Here is a 25,499-nt window from a genome sequence, read left to right as displayed (position 1 = left end):
AAGGATGCGTACCGGGGCAATTTAACTCCATCCCCATCGGCGCCCTATTGGAGTGCACGCATCCCAAAACACCGGGACTTCCCGTCACTGTCGGCAGCCCCGAGACGGTAGTCAGTGGGCCTGCCCCGGCCTGCTGCACCGCCATCAGCCACCGCAGGACCAGCGCCGCGACATCATAGGAGCGCTAGTGTCTGGCGACTGCTTCTCCCAGCGGGCCGTGTGGCAACACAGCTTCCGGCGGGCCGGGCCAGGCCGGAAACAGCGCCTGCCGGAGGAGGAAGTGAGTGCGGCGGTCACGACGCCATTGGGAGAAGGTCAGGAGCCCGCGCGCTGCTCGTCAGCGCTGCGCAGTGACGGAAGGGGGCCCGAAGCGTGACCCCAGGGCCGGTGCTGACGTTTGGTCCGTACCCCCCATTTCCCTAGTGCGAGGCCCGACTTTCCTCGCACCCCGCGTCCCACTCCCCCTGCAGCCCGCCAGGTTCCCCGCCCAGCCCCCCTCGGGCCCCCGTCTCCCCCTGCAGCTTCCCCCCAGCCCCCCCGCACCCCTTGGCAACCCCGCCCCCCCGGGCCCTAACCCCCCCCAGCACCCCTTGGCAGCCCTGTACCCCTCGGGCCCTAACCCACCGCCTGCGCCCCTTGGTAACCCTGCCACCCCCGGGGCCTGCCCCCCACCCGGCACCTCGTGGCAGCCCTGCCCCCCCCCTGGGCCCTAACAACCCCCCCCCCCCCGCGTTCCCCTTGGTAATCCCGCCCCCCTCGGGCTCTAACCCCCCCCCCCCGCACCCCATGGCAGCCCTCCCTCCCCCTGGGCCCTAACCCCGCCCCCCTCCACGCGTTCCCCTTGGCAGCCCTGTCCCCCTCGGGCCCTAACCCCCCATGCCATTTGGCAGGGCCCTAACCAAACCCTGCACCCCTTGGCAGCCCTCCCTCCCCCCGGGCTCTAACCCCCATTAGTGTTTGCGGTTAGAGGATTAGGGTTAGCGGGCGAAGGTGTGGGCGAGGGGTTGGGGGGTTGGGGTTGGGGGTTGGGGTTAGGATTAGAGGGTTAGGGTTTGTGTTTAGGGTGAGGGTTAGGAATATGGCTAGGGTTAAGGGTCGGGTCAGGGTCGAGTTGGGGTGAGGGTGAGGTTAGGGTTAGGGTAAGATGAGGGTGAGGGTTAGGTCAGGGTCAGGGGTTAGGGTTAGGGTTAGAGGGTTAGGGTTTGTGTTTAGGCTTAGGGTTAGGAATATGGTTAGGGTTAAGGGTCGGGTGAGGATCGGGTTGCGGTGAGGGTTTCGGGTTTGGGGGTGAGCGTGAGGTTTGGGGTAGAGTTAGTGTTAGAGGGTTAGTGTTAAGGGTTTAGGGTGAGGGTTAGAGGGTTAGGGTTAGATCGTGAGGGGTAAGGGTTAAGGTGAGGGCGATGGCGAGGTAGAGGGCGAAGGTGACTGTGAAGATGAGGGCGAAGGGTTAGGGTTAGGGTGAGTGTTAGGGGGTTAGGGAGTTACGGTTAGGGTTAGGGTTGGTTTAGGGTTAGATGAGGGTGAGGCTTGGGTCAGGGGTTAGGGTTAGAGGGTTAGGGTTGTGTTAGTGTAAGGGTTTAGGTTTGGGTTAGGGTTTAGGGGTGAGAGTGAGGTTAGGGTTAGAGTTGCGGGTTTGGATTTGGGGTTTAGGGTTAGGATTAGAGGGTTAGGCTTTGTGTTTAGGGTTAGGGTTAGGAATATGGTTAGGGTTAAGGGTCGGGTTGGGGTGAGGGTTTAGGGTTGATGGTGAAGGTAGGGGTAGTGTTAGGCCTTAGGATTAGGGTTTAGGGTTAGAGTTGGGGGGAGTTGGGGGAGTTAGGGTTAAGGGTTGGAGTTTAGGGTTAGGGGGGTTAGGGTTAGAGGGGGAGGGTTAAGGGTGTGGGCGAGGTTGAGGGCGAAGGGTTAGGGTTGGGGAGTTAGGGTTAGGGGTTTGGGTTAGGTTTAGGTTTGGGGGTTGGAGTTTGGTCTTTAGCGTTAGGATTAGAGGGTTAGGGTTTGTGTTTAGGGTTAGGGTTAGGAATATGGTTAGGGTTAAGGGTCCTGTCAGGGTCGAGTTGGGGTGAGGGTGGGGTTAGGGTTAGATGAGAGTGAGGGTTAGGGTTTAGGGTTATTGTTAGGGTTAGAGGGTGAGGTTAGGGTTAGAGGGTTAGGGATAGGGGTTAGGGTTAGGGTTGGAGTTTGGTCTTTAGCGTTAGGATGAGAGGGTTAGGGTTTGTGTTTAGGGTGAGGGTTAGGTAGATGGTTACGGTTAAGGGTTGGGTCAGGGTCGAGTTGGGGTGAGGGTGAGGTTAGTGTTAGGGTTAAATGAGGGTGAGGGTTATGGTTAGGGTTAGAGCGTAAGGGGTAAGGGTTAGGGTGAGGGCGACGGCGAGGTAGAGGGCAAAGGTGAGGGCGAAGGGTGAGGGTTAGGGAGTTAGGGTTAGGGTTGGTTTAGGGTTAGGGTTAGATGAGGGTGAGGCTTAGGTCAGGGTCAGGGTTAGGGTTAGAGGTTTAGGGTTTAGGGTTATTGTTAGGGTTAGAGGGTAAGGTTAGGGTTAGAATGTTAGGGATAGGGGTTTGGGTTAGGGTTAGAGTGTTAGGGATAGGGGTTTGGGTTAGGGTTAGAGGGTTAGGGATTGGGGTTTGGGTTATGGTTGTGTTAGGGTTAGTATTTAGGTTTGGGTTAGGGTTAGGTTTTAGGGGTGAGAGTGAGGTTAGGATTAGAGTTGGGGGTTGTGGTTTGGGGTTTAGGGTTGGGATTAGAGGGTTAGGGTTTGTGTTTAGTGTTAGGAATATGGTTAGGGTTAAGGGTTGGGTCAGGGTTGAGTTGGGGTGAGGGTTTAGGGTTTGGGGGTGAGCGTGAGGTTAGGGTTAGGGTTAGTGTTAGAGCGTTAGTGTTAAGGGTTAGAGGGTTAGGGTTAGGGGGTTAGGATTAGAGCGTGAGGGGTAAGGGTTAGGGTGAGGGCGAAGGCGAGGTAGAGGGCGAAGGTGACGGCGAAGTTGAGGGCGAAGGATGAGGGTTAGGGAGTTAGGTTTAGGGTTTGTTTAGGGTTAGATGAGGGTGAGGCTTAGGTCAGGGTCAGGGTTTAGGGTTGGGGTTAGGGTTAGAGGGTTAGGGGTTAGGGTTAGAGGGTTGGGGTTAGGGGTTTGGGTTAGAGTTGTGTTAGTTTAAGGGTTTAGGGTTTAGGTTTGGGTTTGGGTTAGGTTTTAGGGGTGAGAGTGAGGTTAGGGTTAGAGTTGCGGGTTTGGATTAGGGGTTTGGGGTTAGGATTAGAGGGTTAGGTTTTGTGTTTAGGGTTAGGGTTAGGAATATGGTTAGGGTTAAGGGTCGAGTCAGGGTCGGGTTGGGGTGAGGGTTTAGTTTTAGGGGTTAGGGTTCGGGTTCAGGGGTGATGGTGAAGGTAGGGGTAGGGTTAGGCTTTAGGATTAGGGTTGAGGGTTGCGGGAGTTAGGGTTAAGGGTTAGAGTTTAAGGTTAGGGGGGTTAGGGTTAGAGGGTTAGGGTTTAGAGTTATTGTTATGGTTAGAGGGTTAGGGTTAGAGGGTGAGGGTGAGGGTTAGAGGGTGAGGGTTAAGGGCGAGGGCGAAGGCGAGGTTGAGGGCAAAGGTGTGGGCGAAGGTGAGGGCGAAGGTGTGGGCGAAGGGTTAGAGTTGGGGAGTTAGGGTTAGGGGTTTGGGTTTGGGTTAGGTTTAGGGTTGGGGGTTGGAGTTTGGTCTTTAGCGTTAGGATTAGAGGGTTAGGGTTTGTGTTTAGGGTGAGGGTTAGGAATATGGTTAGGGTTAAGGGTCGGGTCAGGGTTGAGTTTGGGTGAGGGTGAGGTTAGGGTTAAGGTTAGATGAGGGTGAGGGTTAGGTAAGGGTCAGGGTTTAGGGTTAGGTTTAGAGGGTTAGGGTTTAGGTTATTGTTAGGGTTAGAGGGTGAGGTTAGGGTTAGAGGGTTATGGATAGGGGTTTGGGTTAGGGTTGTGTTAGGGAAAGAGGGTGAGGTTAGGGTTAGGGTTAGTGTTAGAGGGTTAGTGTTTAGGTTTTCAGGTGAGGGTTAGAGGGTGAGGTTTAGGGGTTAGGGGGTTAGGGTTAGATCGTGAGGGGTAAGGGTTAGGGTGAGAGCGATGGCGAGGTAGAGGGCAAAGGTGACTGTGAAGGTGAGGGCGAAGGTGAGGGCGAAGGGTTAGGGTTAGGGTGAGGGTTAGGGAGTTAGGGTTAGGGTTGGTTTAGGGTTAGGGTTAGATGAGGGTGAAGCTTAGGTCAGGGTCAGGGTTTAGGGTTAGGGTTAGAGGGTTAGGGGTTAGGGTTAGTGGGTGAGGTTAGTGTTAGAGGGTTAGGGTTAGGGGTTTGGGTTAGGGTTGTGTTAGTGTAAGGGTTTAGGGTTTGGGTTTGGGTTTAGGGGTGAGAGTGAGGTTAGGGTTAGAGTTGCGGGTTGGGATTTGGGGTTTAGGGTTAGGATTAGAGGGTTAGGTTTTGTGTTTTGGGTTAGGGTTAGGAATATGGTTAGGGTTAAGGGTCGGGTCAAGGTCAGGTTGGGGTGAGGGTTTAGCTTTAGGGGTTAGGGTTTAGGGGTGATGGTGAAGGTAGGGGTAGGGTTAAGCCTTAGGGTTAGGGTTTAGGGTTAGGGTTAGAGTTGGGGGGGTTGGGAGAGTTAGGGTTAAGGATTAGAGTTTAGGGTTAGGGGGGTTAGGGTTAGTGTTAGAGGGTTAGGGTTTAGGGTTATTGTTAGGGTTAGAGGGTTAGGGTTTAGAGTTATTGTTAGGGTTAGAGGGTGAGGGTTAGAGGGTTATGGTTAGAGGGTGAGGGTTGAGGGCGAAGGTGTGGGCGAGGTTGTGGGCGAAGGTGTGGGCGAAGGGTTCGAGTTAGGGAGTTAGGGTTAGGGTTTTGGGTTAGGTTTAGGGTTGGGGGTTGGAGTTTGGTCTTTGGCGTTAGGATTAGAGTGTTAGGGTTTGTGTTTAGGGTGAGGGTTTGTAATATGGTTAGGGTTAAGCGTCGGGTCAGGGTCGAGTTGGGGTGAGGGTGAGGTTAGGGTTAGGGTAAGATGAGGGTGATGGTTAGGTCAGGGTCAGGGTTTAGGGTTGGGGTTAGAGGGTTAGGGATTAGGGTTATTATTAGGATTAGAGGGTGAGGTTAGGGTTAGAGGGTTATGGATAGGGTTTTGGGTTAGGGTTGTGTTAGGGATAGAGGGTGAGGTTAGGGTTAGAGGGTTAGGGATTGGGGTTTGGGTTAGGGTTGTGTTAGGGTTAGGGTTTAGGTTTGGGTTAGGGTTAGGGTTTAGGGGTGAGAGTGAGGTTAGGGTTAGAGTTGGGGGTTGTGGTTTGGGGTTTAGGGTTGGGATTAGAGAGTTAGGGTTTGTGTTTAGGGTTAGGAATATGGTTAGGGTTAAGGGTCGGGTCAGGGTTGGGTTGGGGTGAGGGTGAGGTTAGTGTTAGGGTTTGATGAGGGTGAGTGTTAGGTCAAGGTCAGGGTTTAGGGTTAGGGGGTTAGGGTTTAGGGTTATTGTTAGAGTTAGAGGGTGAGGTTAGGGTTAGAGGGTTAGGGATAGGGGTTTGGGTTAGGGTTGTGTTAGGTTTTAGGGTTATTGTTAGGGTTAGATGGTGAGGGTTAGGGTTAGAGGGTGAGGGTTAAGGGTGAGGTTGAGGGCGAAGGTGTGGGCGAGGTTGAGGTCGAAGGTGTGGGCGAAGGTGTGGGCGAAAGTGAGGGCGAAGGTGTGGGCGAAGGGTTAGAGCTAGGGAGTTAGGGTTACGGGTTTGGGTTTGGGTTAGGTTTAGGGTTCGGGGTTGGAGTTTGGTCTTTAGCATTAGGATTAGAGGGTTAGGGTTTGTGTTTAGGGTGAAGGTTAGGAATATGGTTAGGGTTAAGGGTCGTGTCAGAGTCGAGTTGGGGTGAGGGTAAGGTTAGGGTTAGGGTTAGATGAGGGTGAGGGTTAGGTCAGGGTCAGCGTTTAGCGTTGGGGTTAGAGGGTTAGAGTTTAGGGTTATTGTTAGGGTTAGAGGGTTAGGGGTTAGGGTTAGAGGGTGAGGTTAAGGTTAGAGGGTTAGGGTTAGGGGTTTGGGTTAGGGTTGTGTTAATGTAAGGGTTTAGGGTTTGGGTTAGGGTTAGGGTTTAGGGGTGAGAGTGAGGTTAGGGTTAGAGTTGCGGGTTGGGATGTGGGGTTTACGGTTAGGATTAGAGGGTTAGGCTTTGTGTTTAGGGTTAGGGTTAGGAATATGGTTAGGGTTAAGGGTCGAGTCAGGGTTGGGTTGGGGTGAGGGTTTTGCTTTAGGGGTTAGGGTTAGGGTTTAGGGTTGATGGTGAAGGTAGGGGTAGGGTTAGGGTTTAGGGTTAGGGTTAGAGTTGGGGGGGTTGGGAGAGTTAAGGTTAAGGGTTAGATTTTAGGGTTAGGGGGGTTAGGGTTAGAGGGTTACGGTTTAGGGTTATTGTTAGAGTTAGAGGCTTAGGGTTTAGGGTTATTCTTAGGATTAGAGGGTGAGGGTTAGAGGGTTATGGTTAGAGGGTTAGGGTTAAGGGCGAAGGTGTGGGCGAGTTTGAGGGCGAAGGTGTTGTCAAGGTTGAGGGCGAAGGTGTGGGCGAGGTTGAGGGCGAAGGTGTGGGCGAAGGTGAGGGCGAAGGTGTGGACGAAGTGTTAGAGTTAGGGAGTTAGGGTTTTGGGTTTGGGTTAGGTTTAGGGTTGGGGGTTGGAGTTTGGTCTTTAGCATTAGGATCAGAGGTTTAGGGTTTGTGTTTAGGGTTAGGGTTAGGAATATGGTTAGGGTTAAGGGTCGGGTTAGGGTTGGGTTGGGGTGAGGGTTTAGCTTTAGGGGTTAGGGTTAGGGTTTAGGGATGATGGTGAAGGTAGGGGTAGGGTTAGGCCTTAGGATTAGGGTTTAGGGTTAGGGATAGAGTTGGGGTTAAGGGTTAGAGTTTAGGGTTAGGGCGATTAGGGTTAGGGTTAGAGGCTTAGGGTTTAGGGTTATTGTTAGGGTTAGAGGGTGAGGGTTAGGGTTAGGTTTGGGGTTGGGGTTCGGGTTAGTGTTGGGGTTGCGGTAAGGGTGAGGGTTTGGATAGGGCTTAGGGTTTAGCGTGAGGGTCCAAGGCTAGGATTGGAGTGAGGGCGAGGATTAGTGCGAGGTTTTATGGTTAGGTCCAGGGCTTAGGATTAGGGTTTAGGGACAATGAATAGATGATTACTTGTAACTCTGAAGTATCATCTTCTACGTCCTAAGCACCTCGGTAACTAGTTATATTAGCAGAAGATAATTGGCCATTTACAACCATTCACAGGTATTTACTACTTAAACTTCCAAGAGCACTAGAAACAAAAGTATTCTTACATTCAAAGTTCCATGAAAATGTTCATATGCTCCTTTTGAACTCTTAATCAATAGAATAGGGTGAGGGTTTAGGGTTAGGGTTTGGGTAAGGGTGAGGGTTAGGGTTGGGCTTAGGGTTTAGGGTGAGCTTGAGGTTTTATGATGAGGTCCTAGGCTAGGATTAGTGTGAGGGCGAGGATTAGTGCGAGGTTTAGGGTTAGGTCGAGGGCGAGGACAAGAGTTAGGGTGAGGGCAAGGGATAGGGTTAGGGCGGGGGCGAGGGTTGGAACGAGGGCGTGGGATAGGGTGAGGGCGAGGGTAGGGTTACGGTGAGGGCGAGGGTTTGGGCGAGGATTCGTTTGAGGGCGAGGGTTGGGGCGAGGATTCGGTTAAGGACAAAAGCGAGGGCGAGGATTAGGGTGAGGGTGAAGGCGAGGATTATGGTGAGGGCGAGAGTTAGGGCGAGGTTTAAGGTGAGGGTGAAGGCGTGGGTGAAGATTAGTGTGAGGGCGAATGCGAGGGTGAAGATTAGGGTGAGGGTGAAGACGAAGGCGAGGTTTAAGGTGAGGGTGAAGGCGTGGGTGAAGATTAGTGTGAGGTCGAAGCCGAGGGCGTGTTTTCAAGTGAGGGCGAAGGCGAGGGCGAGATTTGAATTGAGGGCGAAGCTGAGGGCGAGATTTCAAGTGAGGGCGAAGCCGAGGGCAAAATTTCAAGTGAGGGCGAAGCCGAGGGCGAGTTTTCAAGTGAGGGCGAAGGCGAGGGCGAGATTTCAAGTGAGGGCGAAGCCGAGGGTTAGGGCGAGGGGTTAGGGCTAGGATTAGGGTTTAGGGACAATGAATAGATGATTACTTGTAACTCTGAAGTATCATCTTCTACGTGCTAAGCACCTCGGTAACTAGTTATATTAGCAGAAGATAATTGGCCATTTACAACCATTCACAGGTATTTACTACTTAAACTTCCAAGAGCACTACAAACAAAAGTATTCTTACATTCAAAGTTCCATGAAAATGTTCATATGTTCCTTTTGAACTCTTAATCAATAGAATAGGGTGAGGGTTTAGGGTTAGGGTTTGGGTAAGGGTGAGGGTTAGGGTTCGGCTTAGGGTTTAGGGTGAGCTTGAGGTTTTAGGATGAGGTCCTAGGCTAGGATTAGTGTGAGGGCGAGGATTAGTGCGAGGTTTAGGGTTAGGTCGAGGGCGAGGACAAGAGTTAGGGTGAAGGCAAGGGATAGGGTTAGGGCGGGGGCGAGGGTTGGGACGAGGGCGTGGGGTAGGGTGAGGGTGAGGGCGAGGGTAGGGTTAGGGTGAGGGCGAGAGTTGGGGCGAGGGCGAGGGTTTGGGCGAGGATTCGTTTGAGGGCAAGGGTTGGGGCGAGGATTTGGTTAAGGACAAAAGCGAGGGCGAGGTTTAAGGTGAGGGTGAAGGCGTGGGTGAAGATTAGTGTGAGGGCGAATGCGAGGGTGAAGATTAGGGTGAGGGTGAAGGCGAAGGCGAGGTTTAAGGTGAGAGCGAAGGCGAGGGCGAAGATTAGAGTGAGGGCGAAGCCGAGGGCGTGTTTTCAAGTGAGGGCGAAGCCGAGGGTGAGATTTCAGGTGAGGGCGAAGGCGAGGGCGAGATTTGAAGTGAGGGCGAAGCCGAGGGCGAGATATCAAGTGAGGGCGAAGCCGAGGGCAAAATTTCAAGTGAGGGCGAAGCCGAGGGCGAGTTTTCAAGTGAGGGCGAAGGCGAGGGCGAGATTTCAAGTGAGGGCGAAGCCGAGGGTTAGGGCGAGGGGTTAGGGCTAGGATTAGGGTTTAGGGACAATGAATAGATGATTACTTGTAACTCTGAAGTATCATCTCCTACGTCCTAAGCACATCGGTAACTAGTTATATTAGCAGAAGATAATTGGCCATTTACAACCATTCACAGGTATTTACTACTTAAACTTCCAAGAGCACTACAAACAAAAGTATTCTTACATTCAAAGTTCCATGAAAATGTTCATATGCTCCTTTTGAACTCTTAATCAATAGAATAGGGTGAGGGTTTAGGGTTAGGGTTTGGGTAAGGGTGAGGGTTAGGGTTCGGCTTAGGGTTTAGGGTGAGCTTGAGGTTTTATGATGAGGTCCTAGGCTAGGATTAGGGTGAGGGCGAGGATTAGTGCGAGGTTTAGGGTTAGGTCGAGGGCGAGGACAAGAGTTAGGGTGAGGGCGAGGGATAGGGTTAGGGCGGGGGCGAGGGTTGGGACGAGGGCGTGGGGTAGGGTGAGGGTGAGGGCGAGGGTAGGGTTAGGGTTGAGGGCGAGAGTTGGGGCGAGGGCGAGGGTTTGGGCGAGGATTCGTTTGAGGGCGAGGGTTGGGGCGAGGATTCGGTTAAGGACAAAAGCGAGGGCGAGGATTAGGGTGAGGGTGAAGGCGAGGATTAGATCGAGGGCGAGAGTTAGGGCAAGGTTTAAGGTGAGGGTGAAGGCGTGGGCGAAGATTAGAGTAAGGGTGAAGGCGAGGGTGAAGATTAGGGTGAGGGCGAAGGCGAGGGTGAAGATTAGGGTGAGGGTGACGGCGAAGGCAAGGTTTAAGGTGAGAGCGAAGGTGAGGGCGAAGATTAGAGTGAGGGCGAAGGCGAGGGCGAGATTTCAGGTGAGGGCGAAGCCGAGGGTTAGGGCGAGGGTAGGGTTAGGTTGAGGGCGAGAGTTGGAGCGAGGGCGAGGGTTTGGGCGAGGATTCGTTTGAGGGCGAGGGTTGGGGCGAGGATTCGGTTAAGGACAAAAGCGAGGGTGAGGATTAGTATGAGGGTGAAGGCGAGGGCGAGGATTAGGGCGAGGGCGAGAGTTAGGGCGAGGTTTAAGGTAAGGGTGAATGTGTGGGCGAAGATTAGAGTAAGGGTGAAGGCGAGGGTGAAGATTAGGGTGAGGGCGAAGGCGAGGGTGAAGATTAGGGTGAGCGTGAAGGCGAAGGCGAGGTTTAAGGTGAGAGCGAAGGCGAGGGCGAAGATTAGAGTGTGGACGAAGCCGAGGGCGAGATTTCAGGTGAGGGCGAAGCCGAGGGTGAGATTTCAAGTGTGGGCGAAGCCGAGGGCGAAGCCGAAGGCGAGGGTGAGATTTGAAGTGAGGGCAAGCTGAGGGCGAAGGCGAGGGTGAGATTTCAAGTGAGGGCGAAGCCGAGGGTTAGGGCGAGGGGTTAGGGCTAGGATTAGGGTTTAGGGACAATGAATAGATGATTACTTGTAACTCTGAAGTATCATCTCCTACGTCCTAAGCACATCGGTAACTAGTTATATTAGCAGAAGATAATTGGCCATTTACAACCATTCACAGGTATTTACTACTTAAACTTCCAAGAGCACTAGAAACAAAAGTATTCTTACATTCAAAGTTCCATGAAAATGTTCATATGCTCCTTTTGAACTCTTAATCAATAGAATAGGGTGAGGGTTTAGGGTTAGGGTTTGGGTAATGGTGAGGGTTAGAGTTGGGCTTAGGGTGAGCTTGAGGTTTTATGATGAGGTCCTAGGCTAGGATTAGTGTGAGGGTGAGGATTAGTGCGAGGTTTAGGGTTAGGTCGAGGGCGAGGACAAGAGTTAGGGTGAGGGCAAGGGATAGGGTTAGGGCGGGGGCGAGGGTTGGAATGAGGGCGTGGGATAGGGTGAGAGCGAGGGTGAGGGCGAGGGTAGGGTTAGGGTGAGGGCGAGGGTTTGGGCGAGGATTCGTTTGAGGGCGAGGGTTGGGGCGAGGATTCGGTTAAGGACAAAAGCGAGGGCGAGGATTAGGGTGAGGGTGAAGGCGAGGGCGAGGATTATGGCGAGGGCGAGAGTTAGGGCGAGATTTAAGGTGAGGGTGAGGGCGTGGGTGAAGATTAGTGTGAGGGCAAATGCGAGGGTGAAGATTAGGGTGAGGGTGAAGGCGAAGGCGAGGTTTAAGGTGAGAGCGAAGGCGAGGGCGAAGATTAGAGTGAGGGCGAAGCCGAGGGCGTGTTTTCAAGTGAGGGCGAAGGCGAGGGCGAGATTTGAAGTGAGGGCGAAGCCGAGGGCGAGATATCAAGTGAGGGCGAAGCCGAGGGCAAAATTTCAAGTGAGGGCGAAGCCGAGGGCGAGTTTTCAAGTGAGGGCGAAGGCGAGGGCGAGATTTCAAGTGAGGGCGAAGCCGAGGGTTAGGGCGAGGGGTTAGGGCTAGGATTAGGGTTTAGGGACAATGAATAGATGATTACTTGTAACTCTGAAGTATCATCTTCTACGTGCTAAGCACCTCGGTAACTAGTTATATTAGCAGAAGATAATTGGCCATTTACAACCATTCACAGGTATTTACTACTTAAACTTCCAAGAGTACTAGAAACAAAAGTATTCTTACATTCAAAGTTCCATGAAAATGTTCATATGCTCCTTTTGAACTCTTAATCAATAGAATAGGGTGAGGGTTTAGGGTTAGGGTTTGGGTAAGGGTGAGGGTTAGAGTTGGGCTTAGGGTTTAGGGTGAGCTTGAGGTTTTAGGATGAGGGCCAAGGCTAGGATTAGGGCGAGGGCGAGAGTTAGGGCGAGGTTTAAGGTGAGGGTGAAGGCGTGGGCGAAGATTAGTGTAAGGGTGAAGGCGAGGGTGAAGATTAGGGTGAGGGCGAAGGCGAGGGTGAAGTTTAGGGTGAGGGTGAAGGCGAAGGCGAGGTTTAAGGTGAGAGCGAAGGCGAGGGCGAAGATTAGAGTGAGGACGAAGCCGAGGGCGTGATTTCAGGTGAGGGCGAAGCCGAGGGCGAGATTTCAAGTGTGGGCGAAGCCGAGGGCGAGATTTCAAGTGAGGGCGAAGCCGAGGGCAAAATTTCAAGTGAGGGCGAAGCCGAGGGCGAGTTTTCAAGTGAGGGCGAAGCCGAGGGTGAGATTTCAAGTGAGGGCGAAGGCGAGGGCGAGATTTGAAGTGAGGGCGAAGCCGAGGGCGAGATATCAAGTGAGGGCGAAGCCGAGGGCAAAATTTCAAGTGAGGGCGAAGCCGAGGGCGAGTTTTCATGTGAGGGCGAAGGCGAGGGCGAGATTTCAAGTGAGGGCGAAGCCGAGGGTTAGGGCGAGGGGTTAGGGCTAGGATTAGGGTTTAGGGACAATGAATAGATGATTACTTGTAACTCTGAAGTATCATCTCCTACGTCCTAAGCACCTCGGTAACTAGTTATATTAGCAGAAGATAATTGGCCATTTACAACCATTCACAGGTATTTACTACTTAAACTTCCAAGAGTACTAGAAACAAAAGTATTCTTACATTCAAAGTTCCATGAAAATGTTCATATGCTCCTTTTGAACTCTTAATCAATAGAATAGGGTGAGGGTTTAGGGTTAGGGTTTGGGTAAGGGTGAGGGTTAGAGTTGGGCTTAGGGTTTAGGGTGAGCTTGAGGTTTTAGGATGAGGGCCAAGGCTAGGATTAGGGCGAGGGCGAGAGTTAGGGCGAGGTTTAAGGTGAGGGTGAAGGCGTGGGCGAAGATTAGTGTAAGGGTGAAGGCGAGGGTGAAGATTAGGGTGAGGGTGAAGGCGAAGGCGAGGTTTAAGGTGAGAGCGAAGGCGAGGGCGAAGATTAGAGTGAGGACGAAGCCGAGGGCGTGATTTCAGGTGAGGGCGAAGCCGAGGGCGAGATTTCAAGTGTGGGCGAAGCCGAGGGCGAGATTTCAAGTGAGGGCGAAGCCGAGGGCAAAATTTCAAGTGAGGGCGAAGCCGAGGGCGAGTTTTCAAGTGAGGGCGAAGCCGAGGGTGAGATTTCAGGTGAGGGCGAAGGCGAGGGCGAGATTTGAAGTGAGGGCGAAGCCGAGGGCGAGATATCAAGTGAGGGCGAAGCCGAGGGCAAAATTTCAAGTGAGGGCGAAGCCGAGGGCGAGTTTTCATGTGAGGGCGAAGGCGAGGGCGAGATTTCAAGTGAGGGCGAAGCCGAGGGTTAGGGCGAGGGGTTAGGGCTAGGATTAGGGTTTAGGGACAATGAATAGATGATTACTTGTAACTCTGAAGTATCATCTCCTACGTCCTAAGCACCTCGGTAACTAGTTATATTAGCAGAAGATAATTGGCCATTTACAACCATTCACAGGTATTTACTACTTAAACTTCCAAGAGCACTAGAAACAAAAGTATTCTTACATTCAAAGTTCCATGAAAATGTTCATATGCTCCTTTTGAACTCTTAATCAATAGAATAGGGTGAGGGTTTAGGGTTAGGGTTTGGGTAATGGTGAGGGTTAGGGTTGGGCTTAGGGTGAGCTTGAGGTTTTATGATGAGGTCCTAGGCTAGGATTAGTGTGAGGGTGAGGATTAGTGTGAGGTTTAGGGTTAGGTCGAGGGCGAGGACAAGAGTTAGGGTGAGGGCAAGGGATAGGGTTAGGGCGGGGGTTGGAATGAGGGCGTGGGATAGGGTGAGGGCGAGGGTAGGGTTAGGGTGAGGGCGAGGGTTTGGGCGAGGATTCGTTTGAGGGCGAGGGTTGGGGCGAGGATTCGGTTAAGGACAAAAGCGAGGGCGAGGATTAGGGTGAGGGTGAAGGCGAGGGCGAGGATTATGGCGAGGGCGAGAGTTAGGGCGAGATTTAAGGTGAGGGTGAGGGCGTGGGTGAAGATTAGTGTGAGGGCAAATGCGAGGGTGAAGATTAGGGTGAGGGTGAAGGCGAAGGCGAGGTTTAAGGTGAGAGCGAAGGCGAGGGCGAAGATTAGAGTGAGGGCGAAGCCGAGGGCGTGTTTTCAAGTGAGGGCGAAGGCGAGGGCGAGATTTGAAGTGAGGGCGAAGCCGAGGGCGAGATTTCAAGTGAGGGCGAAGCCGAGGGCGAGATTTCAAGTGAGGGCGAAGCCGAGGGCAAAATTTCAAGTGAGGGCGAAGCCGAGGGCGAGTTTTCAAGTGAGGGCGAAGGCGAGGGCGAGATTTCAAGTGAGGGCGAAGCCGAGGGTTAGGGCGAGGGGTTAGGGCTAGGATTAGGGTTTAGGGACAATGAATAGATGATTACTTGTAACTCTGAAGTATCATCTCCTACGTCCTAAGCACCTCGGTAACTAGTTATATTAGCAGAAGATAATTGGCCATTTACAACCATTCACAGGTATTTACTACTTAAACTTCCAAGAGTACTAGAAACAAAAGTATTCTTACATTCAAAGTTCCATGAAAATGTTCATATGCTCCTTTTGAACTCTTAATCAATAGAATAGGGTGAGGGTTTAGGGTTAGGGTTTGGGTAAGGGTGAGGGTTAGAGTTGGGCTTAGGGTTTAGGGTGAGCTTGAGGTTTTAGGATGAGGGCCAAGGCTAGGATTAGGGCGAGGGCGAGAGTTAGGGCGAGGTTTAAGGTGAGGGTGAAGGCGTGGGCGAAGATTAGTGTAAGGGTGAAGGCGAGGGTGAAGATTAGGGTGAGGGCGAAGGCGAGGGTGAAGTTTAGGGTGAGGGTGAAGGCGAAGGCGAGGTTTAAGGTGAGAGCGAAGGCGAGGGCGAAGATTAGAGTGAGGACGAAGCCGAGGGCGTGATTTCAGGTGAGGGCGAAGCCGAGGGCGAGATTTCAAGTGTGGGCGAAGCCGAGGGCGAGATTTCAAGTGAGGGCGAAGCCGAGGGCAAAATTTCAAGTGAGGGCGAAGCCGAGGGCAAAATTTCAAGTGAGGGCGAAGCCGAGGGTGAGATTTCAGGTGAGGGCGAAGGCGAGGGCGAGATTTGAAGTGAGGGCGAAGCCGAGGGCGAGATATCAAGTGAGGGCGAAGCCGAGGGCAAAATTTCAAGTGAGGGCGAAGCCGAGGGTGAGTTTTCAAGTGAGGGCGAAGGCGAGGGCGAGATTTCAAGTGAGGGCGAAGCCGAGGGTTAGGGCGAGGGGTTAGGGCTAGGATTAGGGTTTAGGGACAATGAATAGATGATTACTTGTAACTCTGAAGTATCATCTCCTACGTCCTAAGCACCTCGGTAACTAGTTATATTAGCAGAAGATAATTGGCCATTTACAACCATTCACAGGTATTTACTACTTAAACTTCCAAGAGCACTAGAAACAAAAGTATTCTTACATTCAAAGTTCCATGAAAATGTTCATATGCTCCTTTTGAACTCTTAATCAATAGAATAGGGTGAGGGTTTAGGGTTAGGGTTTGGGTAAGGGTGAGGGTTAGGGTTGGGCTTAGGGTTTAGGGTGAGCTTGAGGGTTTAGGGTGAGGGCCAAGGCTCGAATTAGGGTGAGGGCGAGGATTAGTGCGAGGTTTAGGGTTAGGGCAAGGGGTTAGGGCTAGGATTAGGGTTTAGGGACAATGAATAGATGATTACTTGTAACTCTGAAGTATCATCTCCTACGTCCTAAGCACATCGGTAACTAGTTATATTAGCAGAAGATAATTGGCCATTTACAACCATTCACAGGTATTTACTACTTAAACTTCCAAGAGCACTAGAAACAAAAGTATTCTTACATTCAAAGTTCCATGAAAATGTTCATATGCTCCTTTTGAACTCTTAATCAATAGAATAGGGTGAGGGTTTAGGGTTAGGGTTTGGGTAAGAGTGAGGGTTAGGGTTGGGCTTAGGGTTTAGGGTGAGCTTGAGGTTTTAGGATGAGGGCCAAAGCTAGGATTAGGGCGAGGGCGAGAGTTAGGGCTAGGTTTAGGGTTAGGTCGAGGGCGAGGACAAGAGTTAGGCTGAGGGCGAGGTATAGGGTTACAGCGGGGGCGAGGGTTGGGGCGAGGGTGAGGGTTTGGGCGAGGATTCGGTTGAGGGCGAGGGTTTACGGTTAAGTCGAGGGCGAGGACAAGAGTTAGGGTGAGGGTTAGGGTTAGGGTTAGGGGTTAGGGTTAGGGTTGGGTTTAGGGTTAGGGTTGGGTTAGGGTTAGGGTTTGGGTTTAGGGTTAGGGTTAGGGTTAGGGGGGGTTAGGGTTAAGGTTAGGGTTAGGGTTTAGGGTTAGGGTTGGGTTAGGTATTAGGAGTTAGGGTTAGGGTTAGGTTAGGGTTAGGGTTAAGGGTTAGGGTTAGGTTTAAGTGTTAGGGTTGGCGTTGGGGTTGGGGTTGGAGTTAGGGTTAGAGTTAGGGTTTAGGGTTAGGGTTCGAGTTAGGGTTGGGTTAGGGGTTAGAGTTAGGGTTAGGGTTAGACTTTAGGGTTAGGGTTAGGGGGTTAGTGTTAGGGTTAGGGCTAGGGCTTAGGGCTAGGGGATAGGGGTTAGGGTTAGGGCTAGGGTTAGGGGTTAGGGTTACGGGGTTAGGGTTAGGGTTTGGATACATTTTGTCCTTTATTCTACTAATGCTATGGTAAAGCATCCTTTTGCTTCCAGCAGGGTTATGATTATATGTAATAAACTGTACTCTTGATCTTTGTATGTCTGTTTACATACATCTGCCCTTAATTGCTGTGAAAAATAAGAGACTAGTCTCCTGGGGGATGAACAGGCCAGGAGCAGCTTTGTGTTGTCAGGTGAAAATGTATTTTATGGATTGACAGCTTCATAGCAAAAGCCACTTGCACATCATACAACGCTGTATGGATCCAAGATTATTTATGAACACCCCTGTGTAATCTTGAACGTCATCCAGGGGCACATGATCTTTTAAGCAACTACTTGCATACAAACATTTATAGGAGATTTCAAAAAAAAAGTGCTGTATTTAAAAAAAAAAAAAGATGGAGGCAGGAAGGGTGAATAGGGCAGCACCATTCATCAACAATTTAAGGGAAGGGGGATAAACTTTCTGTGACTTAATTAGGTTGTGAACACTGGTTTACAGACCTTAAAGCCTTGGATGCTAACCTAATGTGCTCTACAAGCCCCAGTTATACTGTAAATTTTCATTCATCGATATTACACAGAAACAGTAGACATCTGTATCCCGGTAGATTCCAGTTAGCAGCAGAAACTATTAATGAAAACTAAGCCTGATCATCATGCAGTGTTCTGGAACTTGAATGGAACAACTGTCATACCTTTATGGACACTTTGTGTTTGGTGAAGGACCGGCTCCTTAGAAGCTGGTAGATACAGTGAATGGGCAAAAACCCAGTAATGTTGGCACCCAGGTTTCCTGTCACAGGCACACGAACCGCATGAGCTGTGACAACCTATGGGAAAAATTGTAATAGTCAAGGAAAATATTTTCATTCCTTCTCCATTATCAAATGATTTTCTACAGTACTTGCTTCTTTGTAGGTAATGTTTATATGAACAACTGGTTTTATGCCTGTAAAAAGAACTTTGCAACCTTCATAAAGTCCAGCACTCAAAAGTGAGGAAATGCCAGAATTAAAGTTGCCTCTGAAACTTTAATTTAGTCACCTTGTACGTATAATTATGACCATGTAATTAATGGCTGTATCATTATGCCTACATACAAGAGGGCCAAATTAAGGTTTCACAGGCAATTTTAATTCTGGCATTTCCTAAAATTTGAATGCTTGATTTTGCAGCCTTAATGTTCTTGGGATGTGTGAGAGAGAGAGAATTTCCCAGGTTTTTAGAAAAAAAATTCCATCATGCAGCATCATGCTGGCAGCCGCATAATTCATCAGCAGGGCTGGAACCTATAGATCCACTGCACAGACCTCTGCCACTTCAGCAAATGGAGTAATTGACAGCAATAGTAGGTTGTTATCCTGTTTTAGCACTAGCAGGAGAGGAGACACTTTGCCAGTGGGCTTCAAAGAGGTGTTTTTGGCAGAGGAAAGCTATCTTAGGTACTTCCTCTTACAACAATGGGCAAGACACTTTCAGGAAGAAGTGCAATTTAAAGCTGCCTTTTGCACCAAAGACTAGGACCAAAAGAAAAAATGTAGCATGTATTATACACTGACCCTGGTACTTGCTGCTGAGAAAAACTGGCAAGAATCACTTGGATGTACTTACACTCATTAGCAAGTTCCATGGGTAAAACACTTCAGTGCAGAAGCACAATAGTACTCCTCCACTGAAATTTCCAGAACTGATTGTCCTGTGAATCACATAGGGAAAAGGAGAGGAGGCATCAAATGAGGGTGTTCCCTGTATTTACTCCTGCATTCCAAATTCTGGAAAACAATATTTAAGAGCTAATAAAACCAGTAAGGTACTAGTTTCTGAGTCGAGGTTTCTTTTGTTAGGCTGGACTAACTAGTGCAGTGCTAGAGACCGGCTCCTGAAATTCAAACTAGTAAGAAGCAATGCAGGAGAACACTTGCAGCCACTACTGAGCATAAGAGACCATAAACACGCTCACCTACAGGGGTATCCTCAGTGCAGTTGGAACAATGTTTACAGTGGGGGTGCTGAAAGCCATTGAACAAAACTGTAAACCCTATATATGATGGAAGCTGCTTCAAACCAGGGTGGGCTGCCGCACTCCCAGCATTCCTAGTTCCAGCGCCCCTGGTATCCCATGACATATCTTTGATTTGGACATTTGAAGGAAGGGGAACTTTAAAGCCAGGAGCCATTACTGACCCAGAAAAAAGGTGGAGGGTGAAAGCATGACGGCCATGCTCAAGTTAGCATTCTTGATTAAGTTGTGGGCCTGTGTGGCATTGGCAATCATAGGCCAATTGAGAAACCACAACTTGGATACCCATACAAGCTGTCCACCTCGACAAAAAGAGGAAGTTATTTAAAAGTTACCTTTGTCTGTTGATAGTGTTTCCTTTTTATGGAAGTTGCTGCTTTGCAATTAGTGAAAGAACAAGAAGCACCTTGGTTCACATCTGCACTTGTATCATTAGTCATAGCCTGGGAATGGCATCTACAGTGACATGGCAATGAAGTCTCTGGTCTTTTGCATTCCTTTTCACATGAGAACTCATCCAGTGGCTTCTCTAAAAACAGGACAGGAGAAGGTCACTGATCTTCCGTTAAAAAAGCATAGCTACAGAACCATACTTCAGAAGTAGGCTCACTCCATGCTGTAAGAATAACTAGGTAACAGTAGGTTTTGTCAGGGTTCCAGCTTCTCATCACTGGGTCCACAACAGTTGCACACCTTTACAAAAGAGGTGTATGGAGTCATTTACAGAAACCTTAAACATTGCTACCAAAAAAGAAGTACATAAGAACAGCCATACTGCATCAGATCAATGGTCCATCTAGTCCAGTACCCTGTTTTCCAACAGTGGACAATGCCAGGTGCTTCAGAGGGAATGAACAGAACAGATAATCATCAAGTGATCCATCCCATCACCCATTCCCAGACTCTGGCAAACAGCAATCCCTGCCTATGCTGGCTAATAGCTATTGATGGACCTATCCTCCATGAACTTATTTAGTTCTTTTTTGAATCCCATTATAGCTTTGGCCTTCATAACATCCTCTGGCAAGGAGTGCCACAGGGTGACTGTGTGTTGTGTAAGGAAATACTTTCTTTTCTTCGTTTTAAACCTGCTGCCCATTAATTTCATTTGGTGATCCCTAGTTTTGTGTTATGAGAAGGATTAAATAACACTTCCTTATTTACTTTCTCCACACCAGTCATGATTTTATAGACCTCTGTCATATCCTTCCTGAGTCATCTCTTTTCCAAACGGAAAAAACCCAGTCTTATCAATCTCTCCTCATATGGAAGCTTTTTCCATACCTCTAACCATTTTAGTTGCCCCTTTTCTGTACCTTTTCCAATTCCAATATACCTTTTTTGAGATGGGGCGACCAGATCTGCACGCCATATTCAAGATGTGGGCATACCAGGGATTTATAAAGAGACAATACGATATTTTCTCTCATTATCTATCCCTTTCCTAATGATTCCCAACATTCTGTTAGGTTTTTTACTGCCACTGCACACTGAGTCGATGTTTTCAGAAAAAGAATAGTTATTGACCTTTCGTAACTGTTATTTTTTTAGATATGTTGCTCATGTCCATTCCATGTAAGGTGTGTGTGCGCCACATGCATCGGTGCCGGAGATTTTTCCCTCAGTAATATCTGTAGGGCTGGCTCTAGCACCCCCTGGGGTCAGACGCATATATATAAGCGGCGCTCCCGGCCCCCCCCCCCTCTAAATTCCTTCCCACCGGTGACGGTGCTGGAACATTCTATGGATACCACTGAGGGAAAATCTCTGACACTGGTGCATGTGGCGCACACACACCTGAGGTGGAACGGACATGAGCAAGCACTTGAAGAACTATCCACAATGACTCCAAGATCTCTTTCTTCAGCGGTAACAGCTAATTTAGATCCCATCATTTTGTATGTATAGTTGGGATTATATTTTCCAATGTGCATTACTTTGCATTTATCAACATTGAATTTCATCTGCCATTTTGTTGCTGTTACCCAGTTTTGTGAGATTCCTTGGTAACTTTTTGCAGTCTGCTTTGGACTTAACTATCTTGAGTATTTTTGTACCATCTGCAAATGTTGCCACCTCACCGTTTACCCATTTTTCCAGATCATTTATTAATATGTTGAACAGTACTGATCCCAGTACAGATCCTGTGGGGGACACCACTATTTACCTCTCCATTCCAAAAACTGACCATTTATTCCTACCCTTTGTTTCCTATCTTTTAACAAGTTACTTATCCAGGAGAGGACCTTTCCTCTTATCCCATGACCATTTACTTTGCTTAAGAGCCTTTGGTGAGGAACCTTGTCAAAGGCTTTCTGAAAATCTAAGTACACTATATCCACTGGATCATGCTTGTCCGCATGCTTGTTGATCCCCTCAAAGAATTCCAGGAGATTGGTGAGGCCTGATTTCCCTTTACAAAAACCATGTTGACTCTTTCCCAACAAATCATATTCATCCATGTGTCTGTTCTTTACTATAGTTTCAACCAATTTGCCTGATACTGAAGTTAGGCTTACTGGTCAGTAATTGCTGGGACTGCTTCTGAAACCTTTTTTAAAAACTGGCATCACATTAACTATCCGCCAGTCATCTGGCTCTTTGCGTTATGACTAACCACAATCTTAACCAAGAGAATGAACATAATACAGGAAAGGGAAAGACACACATATATAATAAATAAGATGCATCACAGTTCCTCTGAAGGGGTATATCAGCCATACTGAACCATAGTATATTAGGTTGTATTGTAATATAAGAAAAACTACCCAATTTAGCAGGTTTTGAGACAGAAATTAGAACACTGTCTCCATTCATAAAGAAAACATATGCAAACTCAGTTTTCCCCAGTGATGGCAGCACAAAAATCTTTCAAACTGTAATCAGAGGGAGACTTATTAATATTACTATGTACTACTTTGGGCTTGCATTTTTATCTGGTCCATTAGTATATTATGGGTGTGATCTGTACCGTCTATTTTACTTAACTTATAAGCCTTTTAGCCAGGGATTCTGTCTTCCTCTATATATTATATAGACTAAGCATACTATCAAAACTCAAAAATTAATAGTAAAAAATAATTACAATAATTTACAGAACTGGAAAACACACATTTTCCAGTTCAAAATGTCATATAATTTCAGATAACCAATAACATTTTCTTTAGATATCCTGATATTCAAATTGCCACCTTAATATAACATTTAAAGCCCAGATCCATTTTAACATGAAAATTACATCGATTAGGACGACTATCTTGACTGTCCATAAGGCTGGCATAACCCACTGGCCTAAGGACTGACAAGGAGATTTGGATCCATTCCTGAAACCAGATTTCTGAGGTTGTCCACAGATCTAGTTTATTTATTTATTTATTAATGCAGACAACCCTTGCTAATGGAAACTGGGCATATGAGCATTTTGAGATAACTTACCATGCAGAGACTGCTGCCACGACAATGCAGAACATAGTAATGCCAAACTTTTACCACTTCCTGTGGGGCTCTCCAACAAACAATGTTGCCTGGAATTTAATCCCTTAACAATCTGTAAGGAAAAAAAAAGTTAACAGCTCAGAAGAATTAACAAGTAAATTTTCATGTCATCTCTTTGGGAGGGGAAGGAGTATATGTATTTATCACACTCCCACCAGCAAAGTGCAGTAAACCGCTGTCAGCAACATGGCAGTAACTAAGAAAGAAAGTGAAGAACATCTCCAGCTGAAACCACAGGGAAATTTTTTTAAAGATGGGCTGAAGTAATTTCCTAAATGGAATTTGATGAGGTCCTCAGAAGTTGTACTCTTGAAAAAATATCACACCACAAGTGATCATTAGGCCTTGGTTTTCTCTCAACTACGGACATCCACAGCAGCACTACACTGGGACAGGGATTCAGTAGTGATTCAGACAAGATTGCCAACTATCTAGCAATATAGCAGCAACACCTGATCAGGGCTTGTCTACACTTAAAATACTGCAGCGGCACAGCAGCACTGCTGTAGCACTTCAATGTAGACACTACCTGTGCTGATGGGAGGGGTTCTCCCATTGGCGTAAGTCAGGGGTAGTCAACAGGTGGACCACTGGCCAAATCCAATCTACCATATGCGTTTGAACAGACCCTGAAATTTTTATTTACTTAATTTATTTACTTATTATTGGGGTGGGTTTTTTTTTATTTTCTATGGACTCTGGACCTTGACCAAGAAATCTGGACATTGACAAAAATAATTGACTACCCTGGCATAGGTAATCCACCTCCCTGAGAGGCAGTAGCTAGGTCAACGGAAGAATTCTTCTGTCAACATAGCATTTTCTACACCGGGGTTAGGTCATCTTAACTATGTCACTCAGGAATATTGATTTTTCACATAGCTGGGTCAACCTAACTTTTTAGTGTAGACGAGGCCCAAGAAAACTTCCTGTGTTGGTAGTGTAGAAAACTTCTGGGTTGATACTGTATCTTTCGATCAAAAGATGGCAGGTATTTTGCTGAAGCCTTCCCCTTCTGTATTTGTAATATCATAGAACCTTTTTAATACACAATATCTAGTTAAATAGGCATGCATCATGTGCACGCCTATTTAACAAAGATATTTAATATAAAAGATATTTAGTATAAAAGTTCAGAAGGAATATGTATTCACTCTAATAATCCAAAAATATAACAGCTCTACACCACATATGTGCAAATACAGCATGTCGTTGCTTGTACTGTAAAGGGAACCCTGGAGATACTGGAGGTTCTGAATGCATATCTGAATTCCATTCTAAACTTTTGATTTACTACAGGTTCAAAATTATAGCACTACATAAGTTATTAAATCAATAGATTTTAATGTCAAGTCTACTTACTGCATTCATCATAGCAAGCTGCGAAGGGTAAGCCTTGCATGGGAAGACAATCTTCACCCCGCCAATAGTATATTCTGACACCACTGAAGACACTGTCAGGGTTTTTTCCACCCTTATTTATTTGAGATTTATGTCTGCAATAAAAACAAAAATGTTGACAAATCAATTCTACCTCAGCAGCTATCAGAAATCTGCAAACAACATAAGGCACCAGATAAAACTGAGTATAAACCGTTTGGGGACTAGGTGGTTCAGGATATTGGCTATGGTGGGATATAAGGCTTTACACCTATAGGTCACCAGTTCAAAGTTAGCCCATCTTAGTAATGACAGCAAGTTATTACTGTCTGATGACTTTTCAGTTATGTAAGGGATATAATAATAATTACTAACATACTATATGTATTACCTTTTGGAATGTAGCCACTCAAACTGGACTTTGGCCAGGATATTGGATTAGCACCCCAAATCCTGTGAAAAGCACTCTGGGATCTCTCATAATTACAAGCAATCAATTCCTCAGTTTTACAAAACCACTCTGGTTAGCTTGAACCCCAAGACAGTGCATCCTGTGGTGATAGGGCTGAAAAGAATGGTTGCAGATAAGCTTTTCCATCTTTAGAGAAATTTATAAACATTAAAAAGGACACTACATTTAAAAATCAAATGTTTTAAATAAACATTTATCTATATTACTAATAATGTAATTATTAAAAGAGAAGAATATAATTCTCATTTACTTGTCACAATTTACACAGTATTAACTTTTTGCACTTCTCCCACTTTGGACAATGAAAAATAAGAGTTGTAAATGGTGTATAGTCAGTTTCACTTTCATGTTAAAAAGCTGCACTGTTTAGATTTAAAACACTAATGATAAATATAGGGTAGCTTGTTTAAAAATAAATGTTTTCCTTTTTTTTTTTTTTTTTTTTTTTTTTAAGATTGAGGAAACAATTCTCATAGGTCTTAGGCTATACAAAAAGCCTCTTTTTACAAAGTTAAAATGTGGGGCCAAATTTACCAATATCCCTTTCATTGATTAATTCCCTAACTGAAGGCCTCAGTCCCAGTGGATCACCATCAAAAGACCATCATCATGACTGGTAGGAGGCAGCCCCATCATACACGCTCAGAGGAAAGAATCTACCTACAAGAAAAGAGGAACGTTACCCCTCAAGATAAAACCTACCCTTGCCCCCCAAAAAAGAATAGTCTCCTCTCCCAAGTGTTGAAGCTTTCCCTCAGATATACTGAGAAAAGCAGTGGATCCCTCTTAAGCAACGAGGATTATTTTTATCATGCCCAAAATTTGCTAAACTTTCTTCATGAAAGAAAACACAGTCCCTCACTGAAAAGCTATTAGGTAGAGGAGTTCACAGACAAAGATTGCAGGGATAGGGATGCAGAAAGAGGAATGAGCCTAGCAGGTCGCTGGTCCCCCGCTCATGTAGCCTCCCCATCTCCATTGATATTTTTGTTTTTGCTATTTCCAAATAATTAAAAAAAGTGTATTGATATTGACACCCTCGTCAAATGTTTTGTCTGTAACATACGAACTGCGGCCCCCCTATGCTGCAGCTGCCGGGGGGACCAGAGGGTTAACAGGAACACGTCTGGGTGCTTTTCTATTTTGTTTTCTTATCCACGCCACTCACTTTCCCCGCCCTCAGAAAAGGGCAAGTGGGCGAGGTGGGGGATGGGGCTCGCAGAGGTTCCCTCCTACACTCGCCTCACCCCAGAAAGATGAAGACTACAGGGCTCGCCCCCCATTCCCTGCCCAGAGCTGAGGGGAGATATCCCCAGGGGCTCCTCCGTACACCCCCACCCAGAGCTGGGGTACCCCAGGGGGCTCCCCCGCTGCCCTGAGCGGCGCTGGGTGGGGAGGGAATACTGCAGGGACGCCATATACGGCCCACTCACCCCCGTCCACCCCTAAGGTCCCAGGGCCAGGAGCTCTCCCAGGCCAGGGGGAGGGGAAATCCCCGTGACGCCCCTCAGCGAAAGGGGGCCAGTCTCCCAACAGCCGCTCCCCCGCCTCCATTTTGAATCCCCCGCCACTCGCCAGCAGCTGGCCCCGCCTCCCGGCCCGTGCCTGGGCTGTGGCGGGAAGCTACACGGCGACCGGGACCGGTTACCTCAGAGAGTGAGGGGCGATGCATTCCCCATCCCCACGCGCCCTTCAGCTTCTC

At 48.2% G+C, this 25,499-nt stretch overlaps 1 protein-coding gene across 2 annotated transcripts; it reads right to left on the bottom strand.

The window, feature by feature from the left end:
• Positions 1-127: 127 nt before the first annotated feature.
• Positions 128-25,499, bottom strand: LOC137142774 (Fanconi anemia group J protein homolog). 2 transcript variants are annotated; one of them, XM_067532228.1, is made up of 7 exons: positions 25,446-25,499; positions 23,717-23,890; positions 23,308-23,441; positions 21,886-21,997; positions 18,786-18,979; positions 17,126-17,260; positions 128-265 (listed from the first exon to the last, which is right to left on the bottom strand). In XM_067532228.1, the coding sequence occupies exons 3-7, from the start codon at positions 23,317-23,319 to the stop codon at positions 185-187; spliced, it is 534 nt and encodes a 177-aa protein (XP_067388329.1). In that variant the 5' UTR covers positions 23,320-23,441; positions 23,717-23,890; positions 25,446-25,499; the 3' UTR covers positions 128-184. The 2 variants fall into 2 exon arrangements, with proteins under 2 accessions (XP_067388329.1, XP_067388330.1); XM_067532229.1 differs by lacking the exon at positions 25,446-25,499 and having other exon boundaries at positions 23,717-24,053.

Source organism: Emydura macquarii, unplaced genomic scaffold (assembly GCF_026122565.2).
Source record: "Emydura macquarii macquarii isolate MOO-44397 ecotype Brisbane River unplaced genomic scaffold, CSIRO-AGI_Emac_v2 contig_3249, whole genome shotgun sequence".
Classification (NCBI taxonomy): domain Eukaryota; kingdom Metazoa; phylum Chordata; order Testudines; family Chelidae; genus Emydura; species Emydura macquarii.
Note: the sequence above shows the minus strand (reverse complement) of the source record. Positions and strands in the feature narration are given on the sequence as shown.

Bases quoted from the DNA above. Each gene is read 5' to 3' on its own strand.
- LOC137142774 (XM_067532228.1), bottom strand. The intron at 18,980-21,885 runs GTAAGTTATCTC...TCCTGTTTTTAG, and splicing joins GTGGCAGCAGTCTCTGCATG to AGAAGCCACTGGATGAGTTC. The intron at 266-17,125 runs GTATGACAGTTG...CTCCTCCGGCAG, and splicing joins AACACAAAGTGTCCATAAAG to GCGCTGTTTCCGGCCTGGCC.